The sequence below is a fragment of the Branchiostoma floridae genome, chromosome 14 (assembly GCF_000003815.2).
Source record: "Branchiostoma floridae strain S238N-H82 chromosome 14, Bfl_VNyyK, whole genome shotgun sequence".
Taxonomy (NCBI): domain Eukaryota; kingdom Metazoa; phylum Chordata; class Leptocardii; order Amphioxiformes; family Branchiostomatidae; genus Branchiostoma; species Branchiostoma floridae.
This window is the reverse complement of record NC_049992.1, coordinates 16,135,622-16,148,899: the sequence shown is the minus strand read 5'-3', so window position 1 is coordinate 16,148,899 and position 13,278 is coordinate 16,135,622. Positions and strand designations below refer to the sequence as shown.

At 38.7% G+C, this 13,278-nt stretch overlaps 3 protein-coding genes across 3 annotated transcripts in view; 2 read left to right on the top strand and 1 right to left on the bottom strand.

The window, feature by feature from the left end:
• Positions 1-1,567, top strand: part of LOC118430262 (ubiquitin carboxyl-terminal hydrolase 48-like) — a 35,977-nt gene extending 34,410 nt beyond the window's left edge. The window contains exons 29-31 of the mRNA XM_035840987.1: positions 448-622; positions 961-987; positions 1,184-1,567. Of these exons, the coding sequence (XP_035696880.1) occupies positions 448-622; positions 961-987; positions 1,184-1,209 (228 nt within the window). The 3' untranslated portion in view covers positions 1,210-1,567. The remainder of the gene's footprint in view (positions 1-447; positions 623-960; positions 988-1,183) is intronic.
• Positions 1,568-4,579: 3,012 nt separating this feature from the next.
• Positions 4,580-7,258, top strand: LOC118430179 (glutathione peroxidase 2-like). The gene is made up of 4 exons (XM_035840888.1): positions 4,580-4,903; positions 5,913-6,056; positions 6,576-6,725; positions 7,127-7,258. The coding sequence occupies exons 1-4, from the start codon at positions 4,646-4,648 to the stop codon at positions 7,256-7,258; spliced, it is 684 nt and encodes a 227-aa protein (XP_035696781.1). The 5' UTR covers positions 4,580-4,645.
• Positions 7,259-8,533: 1,275 nt separating this feature from the next.
• Positions 8,534-12,719, bottom strand: LOC118430417 (ubiquitin-conjugating enzyme E2 J2-like; the record flags this gene model as incomplete). The annotated part of the gene is given in 6 exon segments (XM_035841277.1): positions 8,534-10,887; positions 11,455-11,535; positions 11,734-11,781; positions 12,017-12,107; positions 12,361-12,463; positions 12,679-12,719. Coding segments are annotated over 6 exon segments (598 nt in total), but the record flags the coding sequence as incomplete, so codon positions are not given.
• Positions 12,720-13,278: the final 559 nt, after the last annotated feature.

The following is a 13,278-nucleotide window of genomic DNA, read 5'->3' as shown; positions in this document are numbered from 1 at the left end:
CGAAGTGTCGTTGTTTTGCAGTTTTTGTCATGACACATGTTTAGTTAAATCAGGATGTTTTCGTCTTTTTATCAAAAGATCATTTGTGTCTAGATTCTGTAGTAAACTAAAAGTAAACCACTCATGCTCATATTCCTTGACAATAGCTATCATGGATCTTCTTCAGATACTGTAAATGCAGAAATGTTTGCGGTGGATAAATGTTCGCGGTTTTCGCGGTTACCACTTCACCGCGAACTTAAAACCACTGCGAACATTTTTCTATTATAGTATTAGACTGCAGTCTATGGTGTTACCGCGAACTTAAAACCACCGCGAAAAGTCCTTTTTCCCGCTACCGCGAAATTAAATCCCCGCAAACTTAAATGCATTTACAGTACTACATATTAAGTAGTTTTATGTTAGTAGTTTTAAATGTTTGTAAAAACTAAAACTGTATTTCTGCAGGTCATGAATGCCTTCTCTGTGGCTCCATTTGACCAACACCTCATTTTGAACGGGCGCATGCTGGTGGACGACGTGGCCACCCTGGGCAGTCTGGACGTCATACCAGGCAGCGTTCTGCTCCTGAAGGTGGACGAACCTGTCGAGGACCCCATGATGATTGAAGACTTTGCTAAAGGTTTGTTATGATTCAGTGGTACACTTTTCGAAACTGTCACCCAACTGTTGTCAAGGTGCGGTCATATTTGTCATTGGCCATCATATAATTTTCATGCAGTAAAATTTAATGACAAAACTAACTGCCAACAAGGGTGTAAGACAGCCTTTTTTATAAAAAGACTGCAGAACATACCTATCCTAACAATGATTATGTGATGTTTGTGACTAGGCCCTTACCAAAACTGTGGACCACAGTATGCATAGAGAATTGAAATCATAGTAAAGCTTTAGTCACCAATAAAGAGTCTACCTTGGTGTTGAATATCTCAAATTGACTGTCTTTCTGTTTTTCTGCAGCAAGTGTACCAGAAGAGGGATTCAAAGGTAGTTTTTCTTATCTAAAATTTTTATATGTTGAATGGCATGTTATAATATCAAATATGTGCTTTTGTATGCATCATTTATCAAAATGATATTTGACAGGAAATTATTTGTTAGTACAGTACTCATAGCTTATAGATAAAATCAATCGTAGTTGGATGTGATTCCTTCTTCATTCACATGCACTATCTTGTTACAGGAACTGGCTTGTTGGGTGTCAGGTGAAAACTATGTGGTGAGACCATCAGGCATTCAGATGTCTCTGTCGTCAAGAGAGTCAAGATTTATTTTTCTATGGAAAGCCAAAGATACTATCAGTGACTTGAACTGCAACTTGTACATGTCATTCCATGTGTATAACCTAGAGACTGTGAACTAATAGGATAGCATTAAAGTGCAACAGTATAGATGATATGTTGACATGGCAAGAAAGTAGGTGAAACCTTTACATGACAAGAAATAAAGAGATGCAAATATGTTGACTGTTATATGTACAATAGTGTAATACTAGAAAGTTCATTTTTCTCTATTTTTTTACTATGCTCATGTTTTTCCTTTACTCTAAGGTCATATATGACAAATGCATCTTGTCTATACTTTCATGTCTTATTCCATGGTACATGTGCTATTTGTGTATTGCAGTACTAGCCCTAAAGAGTCCTATGTTTTCAGACATTACTTATTTGACAGTTTGTATGTAGTAATAGACTATGATGAAAACAGCACTGTTCAAACTCTTTGATATTTGAAACTGTTGATATCATATATTTGAAACTGATGATATCATATATTTGACTTTATCAAACTTTGTGGCGTTGGTATCCAAGTGATTAGACTTCACACAAGGTAAAGAGGTCATAGCTTTGATACTTGGCAGTTCAGGTGTAAAAATGGGTACCTGACTTCAGTTGGAAGGTACATTGAAACACCTGGAGGAAGGAGAGGGATGGGCTCAACCTTCCAGTACAGTCAAACCTGTATTAGCGGCCACCTTTGCATAGCAGCCACCTGGCCATAGTGGCCACTTTTTGTCGGTCCCTTGGATTCGTAATGATTAAGAAATAGGCTTAGCGGCCACCTGTCCAACGCGGCCACGGCCACACGTTTTCCGGTCCCGTTGATACAGAAACACTGCCTATCGCAACCATACTGCAGCCTTATGTCACCCTGCACCAAGTTTGAAATTGTTTGCGAGGATTTGGAGTTCCTGACAGGGTCATTTTGGCGGTAGCAGAAGGTATGCATGCCTTGAGCATTTAAGTGCAAGTCTTTGTCGGTGAATTTACCGATCGAGACAATGTTACTTGGTGAGAAAGATTAGTGGGAACTGAAATCATGTGTAGCTTGCTCATGGTCAATTGATCAACATTTTTCTCTATAACGGCCACCTGTCTATGGTGGCCATATTTCTCCAGTCCCTTGGGTGGCCGCTATAGACAGGTTTGACTGTACCATGCACAAGACACAAACAACCCACTGCCCCTAGAGTCTTTAGCTTATTTAACAAAACATTTACTTTTGTTGCACTCAATTAGTCGCCAAATGTAGCTGTTTATAAGAAAGTTTCTCACAACAACAAGCAGCATTGAGCCACACAACCTTTCACTGCCATGATATGCGATATTGGAGGCTCTAACACTTACAGTCATAAAGTTGTGGGAATGACTACTTTAGCTACAGTATTTTGTACTATTAAAAGAGGTAGCAAAATAAGACTCTGATTTGATTGTTTCTATGTTTCAAAGGCAGTTTAAAAAAACATGTTGCAAAGTTACAAACCCTCGGTGCAGTCTTACATTTCCAGTGGCACATTTTTGAAAATGTGACTTTTGGTTCATGAAACTATCAGATGAATGTGGAAAGTTTTGCATTTACTTGTCAACTTTTGAATAAGTAGAAATGAAATCACAGTCAGAAATGAATGGCTGTAAAATCCACTTTGAAAGTTATATCAGGTTGGTGATATACAAGCATTAATTTTCATGTAATACTTTGTGTTTTCACACTGTCAGTCTGACACTGCCTTTGCCATTATAGTAACACCTTTGTAAGTGAGCATTCCGTAATAAATATGTATAAACTTTAATAGAGACCATATATTGTTTCTAGGCAGTTCGTAAGTCATAGATTGCTACAGGATAGTAGTTTTCCTATTACAGAAACATACCTACTATGTTGAAGAGTACAGGCGAAAACATACCTACTATAATGTTGAACAGTACGGGCCAGTCTATACATGTACATACTAGTATTTTTGCCTGTACATTCCATGGAACTGAGTGTTAAATACATCGTGTACCAGTAGCAGAGGAAGATGATTTGAAAAGAAACATTGCTATATGAAGATGTTGGGTGTCAGTGTCATATTTCTTGATCCTAAAGTTGTGTGATTAGTATTATGATCAAGATTTGTTCCTAAAAGGAATTGCTTAGTATGTATTGTCACCTTCATGAAAAATGGAGGTATATTTTTGGTGTGCCTGTGTGTCTGTTTCGGGATATTTGTGGTCAGCATGCTTAATAACGAGTAAAATCTAAATTTACAGTGTTTTCCATTATAGGACTCAAATACATGTAACATGTAGTTTGTAACAGGTGGAAGAAATGCAGATACCGATTGATAAAATAAGTCTCTAATTTGGATATTTAATGTGAAAATGTCTTGCATAATTAGTGTGAGAATGATTGGATTGTCAACATTGTGACCTGTGTAAGTTAGTTAAAGGTGTACATAACCAAGCATAAATCATGCAGAAAGTCATTTGCATAATTTTTTATCATGTAGTACAGTAGAGTTTCAAAGTAACATTGTTTAACAGCCTACTGCAGAGGAACGCACAGGTATGAAATGACTGACGTCAATTTTGACTAAGAACCTGTTAATTTGTATTCTTCAAAGTGACCTTGCGTCATAGACGTGTTACTACGGATACAATGTCAGAAGCCTATTGTTTTATCCAGTGATGAAGCGCGATGCCTGAAAAACCTTTCATGTTCGTCGTGAAATATTCATGGTATATCCTTTGTCATGGCGTTTCCTTTGTATTCACGCTTTTGTTCTCTCATCACCCGCCATATCATGTCATAAAGATTTAACATTCCACTGGATTGGGAAGGCTTCACACTGTAACATACCTTACAACCCAGGGGAGTAACAAAATAGCGCTCTGAGTGGAGGACGAGGGGTGTGTTTGGAAATGGTCCAAAAGCTGGAGACTGTCTACCTCTGAGATTTTTACAAGCGTTTGTAGGTTTTGTTGTTGACTGTTTGTCAGATTGTGATGAAGGTGGCATCACTGTCTTGAAGGTTTGGGACGCCCGTGGATACCCCGGACAGGCAAGTCTTCAGAGGAAATCTGCAGATCGTCGGATGCAGGTCTGAGATTGTGCTTATTTTTCTCCAGGATCGTAGCCTTTCGTGACCAACCTTTTCAGAACTGTTGATCGGAAGTGAAAGACTCGTAAGGACTTGTTTATTAGATAAAAACATCAGATGACCTCTAAGGCCACTATGTAACTTAACTGCTGTCTACTTTCAAATTATTTTTTAAGACCGCGCTTGGGGTTATCTGGTCTTTCGTCAGCTGCCACAGGTGTGTTTTTGTCCCTCATCGTATTTATTTTGAGGATATCGTCATCTTTGTAAACTGATGCAACCAGCATGGCAATGATGAACAATTACCACCACTCAAAGATGGACGGATCCTGGGTGTATGCTAACATCACGGGCCCTGGTCCGGGCCACAACACCATCAGCACATCGACCCAGCACGTCCGCAATTTCTTCGACCTGTCTGGCCAGGCCCTGAGCGGGGCTGGTGCCGGGGACATCATCCACTTCTCTCGCTACACGGGCAAGGTCGTCCTGGTAACCAACGTGGCGTCAGCCTGCTACCTCACAACACGGGAGTTCACTCAGGTAACGGCTAACACTCCACACATTTCGATAGGATATGATTGTAAGGTGCATAGGGAATAGAAATTATCTAGGGAATAGAAGTTCAGTCTTGGGTGTTCTCGTTTCTGTTTACAATGTACACACCTGGTTGAAACGCTTTGCTTTTATCGGGTAATGTTTCAAGTGCTCCGATTTCTACTGTCGGAACAAATTAAGGTGACTGTGTTCTGTGCCTTGTCATCATAAGAATTTTACCCTGCTAATGTTCTGTTCTATTAATGTTCTAAATTTCAATCCTGTTACGCTCTTTTGGTGGTGAACATACTCTATAACGAAATTTGCCTTTAATTCATCCGGATTAGACAAAAATTCTATTGTAATCGAATTTCTGTGCATTATCTTTCACTATGCATTATCAATGAAATTTGAATGCTTCAGAATACTTTCACCATACTACCCCTATTAAAAAGAAAAAAGAAACAAAAGAAATTTATTGGTACATGAACCTGCAAAATGCCAACAGTAGCCTACAGTCATTAAATCGATATCGCAGATAATGCTATGATTGACCCCTTTTCAATTATCACTGCTGTAATCAATTATCTTTATGTATCGGATACTTCTTGTAGCCCATTCACATGTCTTAAGGTTTCCGTGTGAAAGCACAATCAATCAATACAGCTAAGGGTGACGTGAAAGGATATAAGTGGGGTTGAGACCTTTAAGGGACAGTGTTGTTTATCAGCGAAAAAGGGCCAAGATAACAAAAACGCAAGCAACAGAATAAAGTTTGGAAACACTAAACTTTAACACCAAAATATCCACTACGTTTAGGGGTTGAGCAAGATCTGTAAAAGTAGTACAGACGGAGGGTACTGAACTCGAAGGTTTTTTTACAGATGGAATACTGCGGAAGGATTGTAGTATATTGTCTTGATTGGGCGCTCTTCTGTATATGGATCAGAAGAATCACATTCCTTCACTTGCAACGTATTGTACGGTAACGTTTAGTACGTTCCTGTTCCGACAGCTAAACAACCTGATGCATCTGTACGGCCTACACGGCCTGGTCATCTTAGCGTTCTGCTGTAATCAATTCGGACACAGCGAGCCGTTTGAGAATGACGAGATTGTGAAGTGTCTGAGATACGTCCGGCCCGGACCGCCATTTCAGGTAGGCTTTGTTTTTGTTTTCTTTAAGACAGAAATTTAAAAAGAATGTGGACCTGCACTCAATTTAGTGACGTATTCTAACAGCGTCACATCCAAAGAACAAACTTTAAATGAGTTAGCTAAATGGTGCTATGAAATGGTAGTATATACCATATGAAAGTTGTTTTACGTTATGGCACTAACTACCCTTAACGTGACTGTAGGTGTTTTACCTACACAAAGGCCTACTGGTACCATACAACAGCCATGATGACTGTTGTAAGGCCTGTCCTGTTTGTAGGTTTGTAGTGTAAGTGTTATGCATTGTTGTGACGGCCGATCATCAGCGTGATGCTGTCCCTGGTGCTGAATACTTCAATGTTGTAAAACTTTCCTGCAAGTAATGTAAGCAGGGAAAGCAATGTAATAGTCGCCACAGGTAACCGTTTATTAGGCTTCAAATGCATGCAGATGGACCCATAGTATGTATACTTTAGATGTTGATATGTTATGTATATTTATGAATGTTGTCCGTCACCAGCCCAGTTTCCAATTGTTCGTGAAGTGCGATGTGAACGGGTCCCGGACCCACCGCGTGTTCGACTTCCTGAAAGACAGACTACCCTACCCCAGCGATGATAACACTATGCTGGTCGCTGAGTCGTCAGAAATCACATGGAACCCAGTCAAAGTAAGTTAAACGGTTCGTTAGTACATTGATACTCGAGCAAACAAGGCAAACGTGGAGAAGTTTACAAAGAAATATAATTATGGATTCTAGCAATTCAAGGAACAGACGTCGGTTTCTTTAGTCTCTCATCATCAGCGTTCATGTCAAGTGCAATTACTGATATGATCGGGGAAATATGTAGACATAAAACAATCCAATGAACATTTTCTTCTCCTTGGTAAATCACCAACTAATAAATTTGTTTGTACATAACTAGTACATTCTCGCATACAAACGTTTAGGTAATTATCGATCCGTCTCCTTACTCATGGTAATACTGTTGATGGGTCATACTTTACATTGCAGCTAGGTGTCGCTGTTACAACTGCAACAACAGACGTGTATGGCCTATTCTTTTTCAGCGTAACGATATCACGTACAACTTTGAGAAGTTCCTGATTGGTCGAGACGGACAGCCGTACCGCCGTTACAGTTACAAGACTCCCCCCTCCAGGCTGCACCAGGACATCAAGAGACTCCTGGGAATAGAGTAATGCACGTATCATCGTCCACTTATGTTGTTTCTCACGTATCGCCTTTTTAAAAATCAATTTACTATTTAAGGTAATCCTAATCGTTTACATAGAAACATCAAAACCTTACCTACATTACTTGAATTCTGGAAGAATTTGAACTGTAGTTTCCAAACACAAAAATTGGATCAGCTAGTCTTTGTCAGGGAATGAAAAATCCCTGACGTCAAGTTATGTAGATAGCTCATGTGACCCGGTGAGTAGGGATCATAAGTTGCAGGAAGCCTATGGCGCCCATCGTCTCTGTTTAGTGATGGTTGTAAAGCTCTGATGTAGATAACGTCTTTGATCCCACTACTAGCAAAAACCGGCTGTTATCTACATGCATAGATCTAGTTTAATCTTCTCAACAGTATGTACTCTGTAATTGATCAGATGTATTTCTCCCAACAGGTACGAAAACATAGTGATTCGGCCATGGTTCCAGGACCCGGTATGGGAGAGTCTACCTTAGCCTGATGATGAACATCTCATCAGGCAGTTTTACCAGCCATATACTTTGCTTTGGGGTGCTTAAATACACATGAGAGGTGTGTTTTGCATTTGTAGCGTGGTCTCCCAACCTGTTATAGCTGCCGAATCTCTTCTTCTTCTCACTCTATTTGCGCAAAAGGAAGATGACTCGCAGCTACAACAGTGTTCGATACTAGCCTCCTTCACCGGCGTCTCTGGGAAGCTTGTCAATTTTTTTTTGGGGGGGAAATTTTTTTTGGGGGGGGGGGGCGGTAGGTTGATTCGCGTACTGGGAAGCCAATTTCGCCTAGCCCGTACAAGCTGTCCGGTGTATATCCTTCCCCGGCATATATTCCTTTCCCGGCATAAATTCCCGGTTAAAAATCGCGAATCAACCTACCGCCCCCCCCCCCCAAAAAAAAAAATTTCCCCCCCAAAAAAAATTGCCAAGCTTCCCTCCCAGAGACGCCGGTGAAGGAGGCTAGTTCGATACCTGGCTATAAGAGGTCTTGGCAGCTAAATACATTTGGATACCAGGCTATCGCCTTTCCAGCAACACTTTGTTTCATCTAAATAAGCTTCCGTATGGGTGAAAATATTGGTGTTGACGAGTAGAAATCTTTTTTTATCAATTACCATTGTTGCAAGATATATAACTTTACTTCCCAACACGATGTAAAATTCCCAGGTCCTACTTTAATACTCACCACTTCGGTGCATCTTGAAAATATGGGAAACTACATATGTATTTAAACTAGATTCAATGACTCTTTGAAAAAATGCTTCATAAACACAATATATTTTCCAGTAAGCTGAACGTTAATTAACAAAAACCAATTATAAATGTGTCACATATTTTCCAGTTTAAAAAAAAGAGTTTATATGAGAGTTTAAGTAGGTACATTTGTTTTTCAAGCAGGACAAATAAAAGGTTACAAGTCAGTTGGGATACTGGTACTAAGGTACAATGTATATTCCTAGGTTTTATTGCAATAGGAAAATTTGTTGACTTTAGAGAAATGTTCATTTTCATTTTGTGTACAGGGTGTTCAGACAGTTGTCACAAAACAAAACAAACTCTAGCCTTACTGGAAAGATAGTTACTATAGGGTATAGGACCATTCAATTGTAGATCTCCGAGCTTTTGAATCTACTGTACAAATGACAAGGGACTGTGAAAGCACACTTCTCCGGGTATATTTTTGAGCAAAGTTGAAAGTCATCAATATATTACTGTACATACAATCAAGAAGTTCCTCAAAACAAACAAGGTGTTTAAGGGGTTCTGTAGTTTTTCACTCCAATATCCAAGGAGAAGAAGCAATGTAAATACACCAAATAAACTCCTGAAAATACAGTCTGCATCATCTTTCTTTACTTGAAAGTAACAAAAACTGCAGCTTTGAGTTGTAACATAAACTCTCATAATTCCACCTGGTGCCAAAATACTGCCACATACAAAAACATCGTCATAAAGGCCTTCTCAAGATTGTCTTCAACACCGAAATATCTTCAGTGTATACACCAGGATTAGTTAAGCTGTAGTGGTACAACTTTTTGAATCACATTGAATTCATCTATTTTTCTCATGTGGTGGTGTGATGGCATCTGGTGGAATTAAGAATGTTGATGTTACATGCCATATTAATTTTATCATAATAAGACAAATAATACATGTTAGAACAGGCAGAATAAATTGTGCAAGAAAAGTACAGCATCACAAGTACAGGATATAATCAGGAATATAACATGTTACATGCAGAGCATGGTTAAATCATATGCAGTGTATTGTAGTTCTAACAGAACAGAGTACTGTTGTCACTCAATAATTGAACATTGAAGTTGTGTCCTTTCTGTGTCCATACTGCAACATCCTAACAATAACCCATGTCCCCTTCTAAACCTCAGGACAAATCCATGACTACAAAAATGGGCTTAACTTATATTATTTCTCTTTCAAACATTTGTCACATCCAAAGCCCAATTTGCAATGTTTTACTAACTCTTTACAACAGTTTATCTGCTTTTTCCACATCTGGATATACTTGACACTAAAGCAACAGTCCTATCATGGATTGCATTTGGGGAATACATGTACTTGTCCCAAAATCAATCCAAGCAAAGGAATGAAATTGAGAAATACTAGCACACCAGTATCTGTGATGCAGAAAGTAAAATTGATAAAATATACGGTCGAAGCAAAGGACCAGGGATTCAATGAAGATTTCATAATTACCAAAAGCAAACGATGTCAATGAGATGGTTTTTTTTTTCATATATCATCCGAGACATCACCATATTTTTTTGGCTATCCAAACTTGCTGTATATATCTGTGTATAATTTAAAACTTGTCTAAGATCCAGTAATGTAGGATGGGCAAATAGTCACTAATTCTTCTCACCTCTCATGACAGCAAAAATGACAAAAAACTTTGACATTGCCAATCTCAATTAAAGATTAACTTGGGATATAATAATGAACAAATCCTTTTTGTTATTTTCTTTCCATCTTACTTCTAAGGATGGACACTTTGGAGTTTGATGTCATTTAAAACAGGAACAGTCATCATCATTCTAATTACTGGTACAACACTATTTTGTGTACCTCCAGTGGTAGTATACAGTTTCTAACTGAACTGGTCTAGCTACAACCATTACCTTCAAGTACAGTCAAACTTGTTCGAGCAACCACTTGGTACAGGTACTAAGGTATATATTGTGATAAGAAAACCGCCTTTTTGCCAACCAACAAACTTGTCAGGAGCAACCAACTGGCCTCAGTAACTATTTTTGCTCAGTCCCTTGAGTGGTTGCTCAGGACAAGTTTGACTGTAGTACGTTTCTTCTAAATGCTGTCCATGTAACCCCCCACCCCCTTACCTACTGTACAGGTACTTTGTACATCATTGGTGCGCCATCGTTCTTAACACATATTTGACTGTGTAGGCGAATGCAGCGAATCCTACGATTACAAAAATGTTGGCCAACGTGCTGCCGATCATGCCGCCATTAGCGCCAGCTGGGTTGGGGATTCCACCGTTGTCTTGTCTGGGGTCCGCGGAGGAGTTTCCGCTACTCGCTGCCTCGTGCGCTCTGGTCAGTTCTGCTTCCCTTTTGGCAAGATCTCTTCTTATGTCCTGCAGAGGATGCAAAAGACAGAAAATATTTCAGAACGATAGAAGATATACCTTCTGTATACTCGACTTCCCACATGATTATGGTCCATGAAAAGTTTCATCAGGTTGGTATGTTACTAAATCAAGAGACTGTTTTCATAATACCACAAATCGCCAATGTTTCAGTACCTGACTGTCAGCTTCCTTAGGGCAATACTGACTGGTTCACATTGTTCGGCAGCAATACATGTAGGTGTCATTAATTAAAGATGCTGTGAACCAGTCAGAATTGCCCTATAAGGAAGGTGACAGACCGTCACAAAAACATTGGTGAAAATAAAGTTGTGGTTGTCGAAAAAGAGTCTTACTTTAAATAAAGTTTAATGATTTTTGGTCCCTTTGAAAGTCCCTGTAACATAACACGTAAATCGATTGGCCAACTAGTCTGCAAGCTTTAAAAGACATTTTGGGCAGTAATACACCTGGTGCTCTCTCTCAACATGTACATTTGTATAACACACGTTCAACAACAAAAAAGCATTACATAGTTTGTTCTAACTATGCAATAACAACTGTGAAAGCACAAACCTCAGAAGTTTCTGGGAAGAGTTCACAAAAAGTTCTGTCTTTCAGGTTGTATGGTCCACTCTGTAGGGCCAGTTGTCTTTTCTGAAAAACACGAGTATCTATATTTTACTATCACAATAACATGTTATAACAGATGTAAAGTTAGAACATGGCAGTATGTCAATAATGTTTCAAATATATCATTATCTTACAGGCATAAATAGAAATCCAGGCAATTGCTGACAGCAAATGCAAATCTTCTTGTCTATCAGGTTGCTACAAAGGAATGGGTGTACTTACCACATAATCAGATGTGTTTATACTGCCAAGTGTTGGGGTTGTTTCCAACTACAAAATGTAACAAAGCCAATGGTTATACATTACGACTGTTGGACATAATGTCGATGTCCTACCTAAAACAACATTTTACAACATATATTAATCAACAGTATTTGAGTTTCACGTGCTGTTGTATCAGAAAATATGTGTTCTTCTCTATAATATTTCAATTATAGTAAAATTTGTAGAACAAGATAAGGATTCTTGCACAATCTGCAAGAAAAGGTTTTCACCAAGTTCTTACCATGAAGCTAAGCAGGCCAGTGAGTATGGTAGACACAGACCAAGCAGGGTTCCATGTGTCTGGGTGGAAGTCACTGATGGACAGGCACAACCTAAAGCGAGTGGAAAAGACATGATAATGAGCATCAACATCAGGTTTTTAGCCAGGCATGCATCCAAGTGTAATTTGGATGCACTAAAAAAAAAAGAAATTGGAAACAATAGACACCCTTACACTGTGGAGCAGATCCTCTGACAAGCATAAAATTCTGATTGACAAGGGATACTATTAGGTCACTTTGCTATTAGAAAAGATAAAAGTTGTGACAGTACAAAGTTATGGTCAACACACCATCTGTGACATACCTGGTATTACACTTAAAGCGTCCGTTTGGAGTCATCATGTAGATACTGGGAGGTTTGAAGGGAAACTCCCTGGGGAACACAAGCTTCCCGTGGTACTGCCCGCCTGCGATCAATAACAGTAAACATGACACGGAACTCAAAACAGAGCTGCAAGTACCAAAAATACTCCATCAACAGGAACATGTGCCATTAATGGCAATATGGCAACATAAAAGGTTAACTTTAAATCTTGTATCATCTATCTTTTACTGATTTTTTTTGTAAACCTAAGATCTGTATAACTGCATAAAGAGTATACTAAAAAGTAAAACTACTGACCTTCATATGGAGAGTTCTCTGGACCTTTCACAACATAATGCCTGTATAAAGTAAAGAAAAAAAGTAATATTACTTAAAAAACAAATTTGTGTAATATTACAGTAATTTACACAATATGATGCAGCAGTACTTTTTTTAATCATAAAAGTAGCATGAACTTGTTACAAGTATTCCCAAGACTGCCAAATGTAAGGCAAATGTTTTGAAAATAATAAGCTGTCAGTCACCACTATCAAACACAATAACAGCTGCAGACCCTTTTATGAAGGTTAGACATCCAGGTAAACAATATTCAACTAGAGTTCGGGGACCTCATACCTCCATGAAATATTTATTGCTTTTTTGTGGATGGTATGTATGTTTATAGTCAGTTGTATTTGAGAGTAATGGTTATATAACATAAATGTTATGGGAAAGTAGTGGTGTATTTATTTAATGACACAGAGGATGTCCATCTGATTAGTAATTATCAAAATGTGACACTTAATTGTGTACTGTGCGTTTAAGAGGTCGACGGCATATGGTAGCGTGGTGTTCCTTATGCTTGATGTTTAACATTTAAAATGTCTAAGGTTGTCAGCATTATTGAGGTTCGACTAT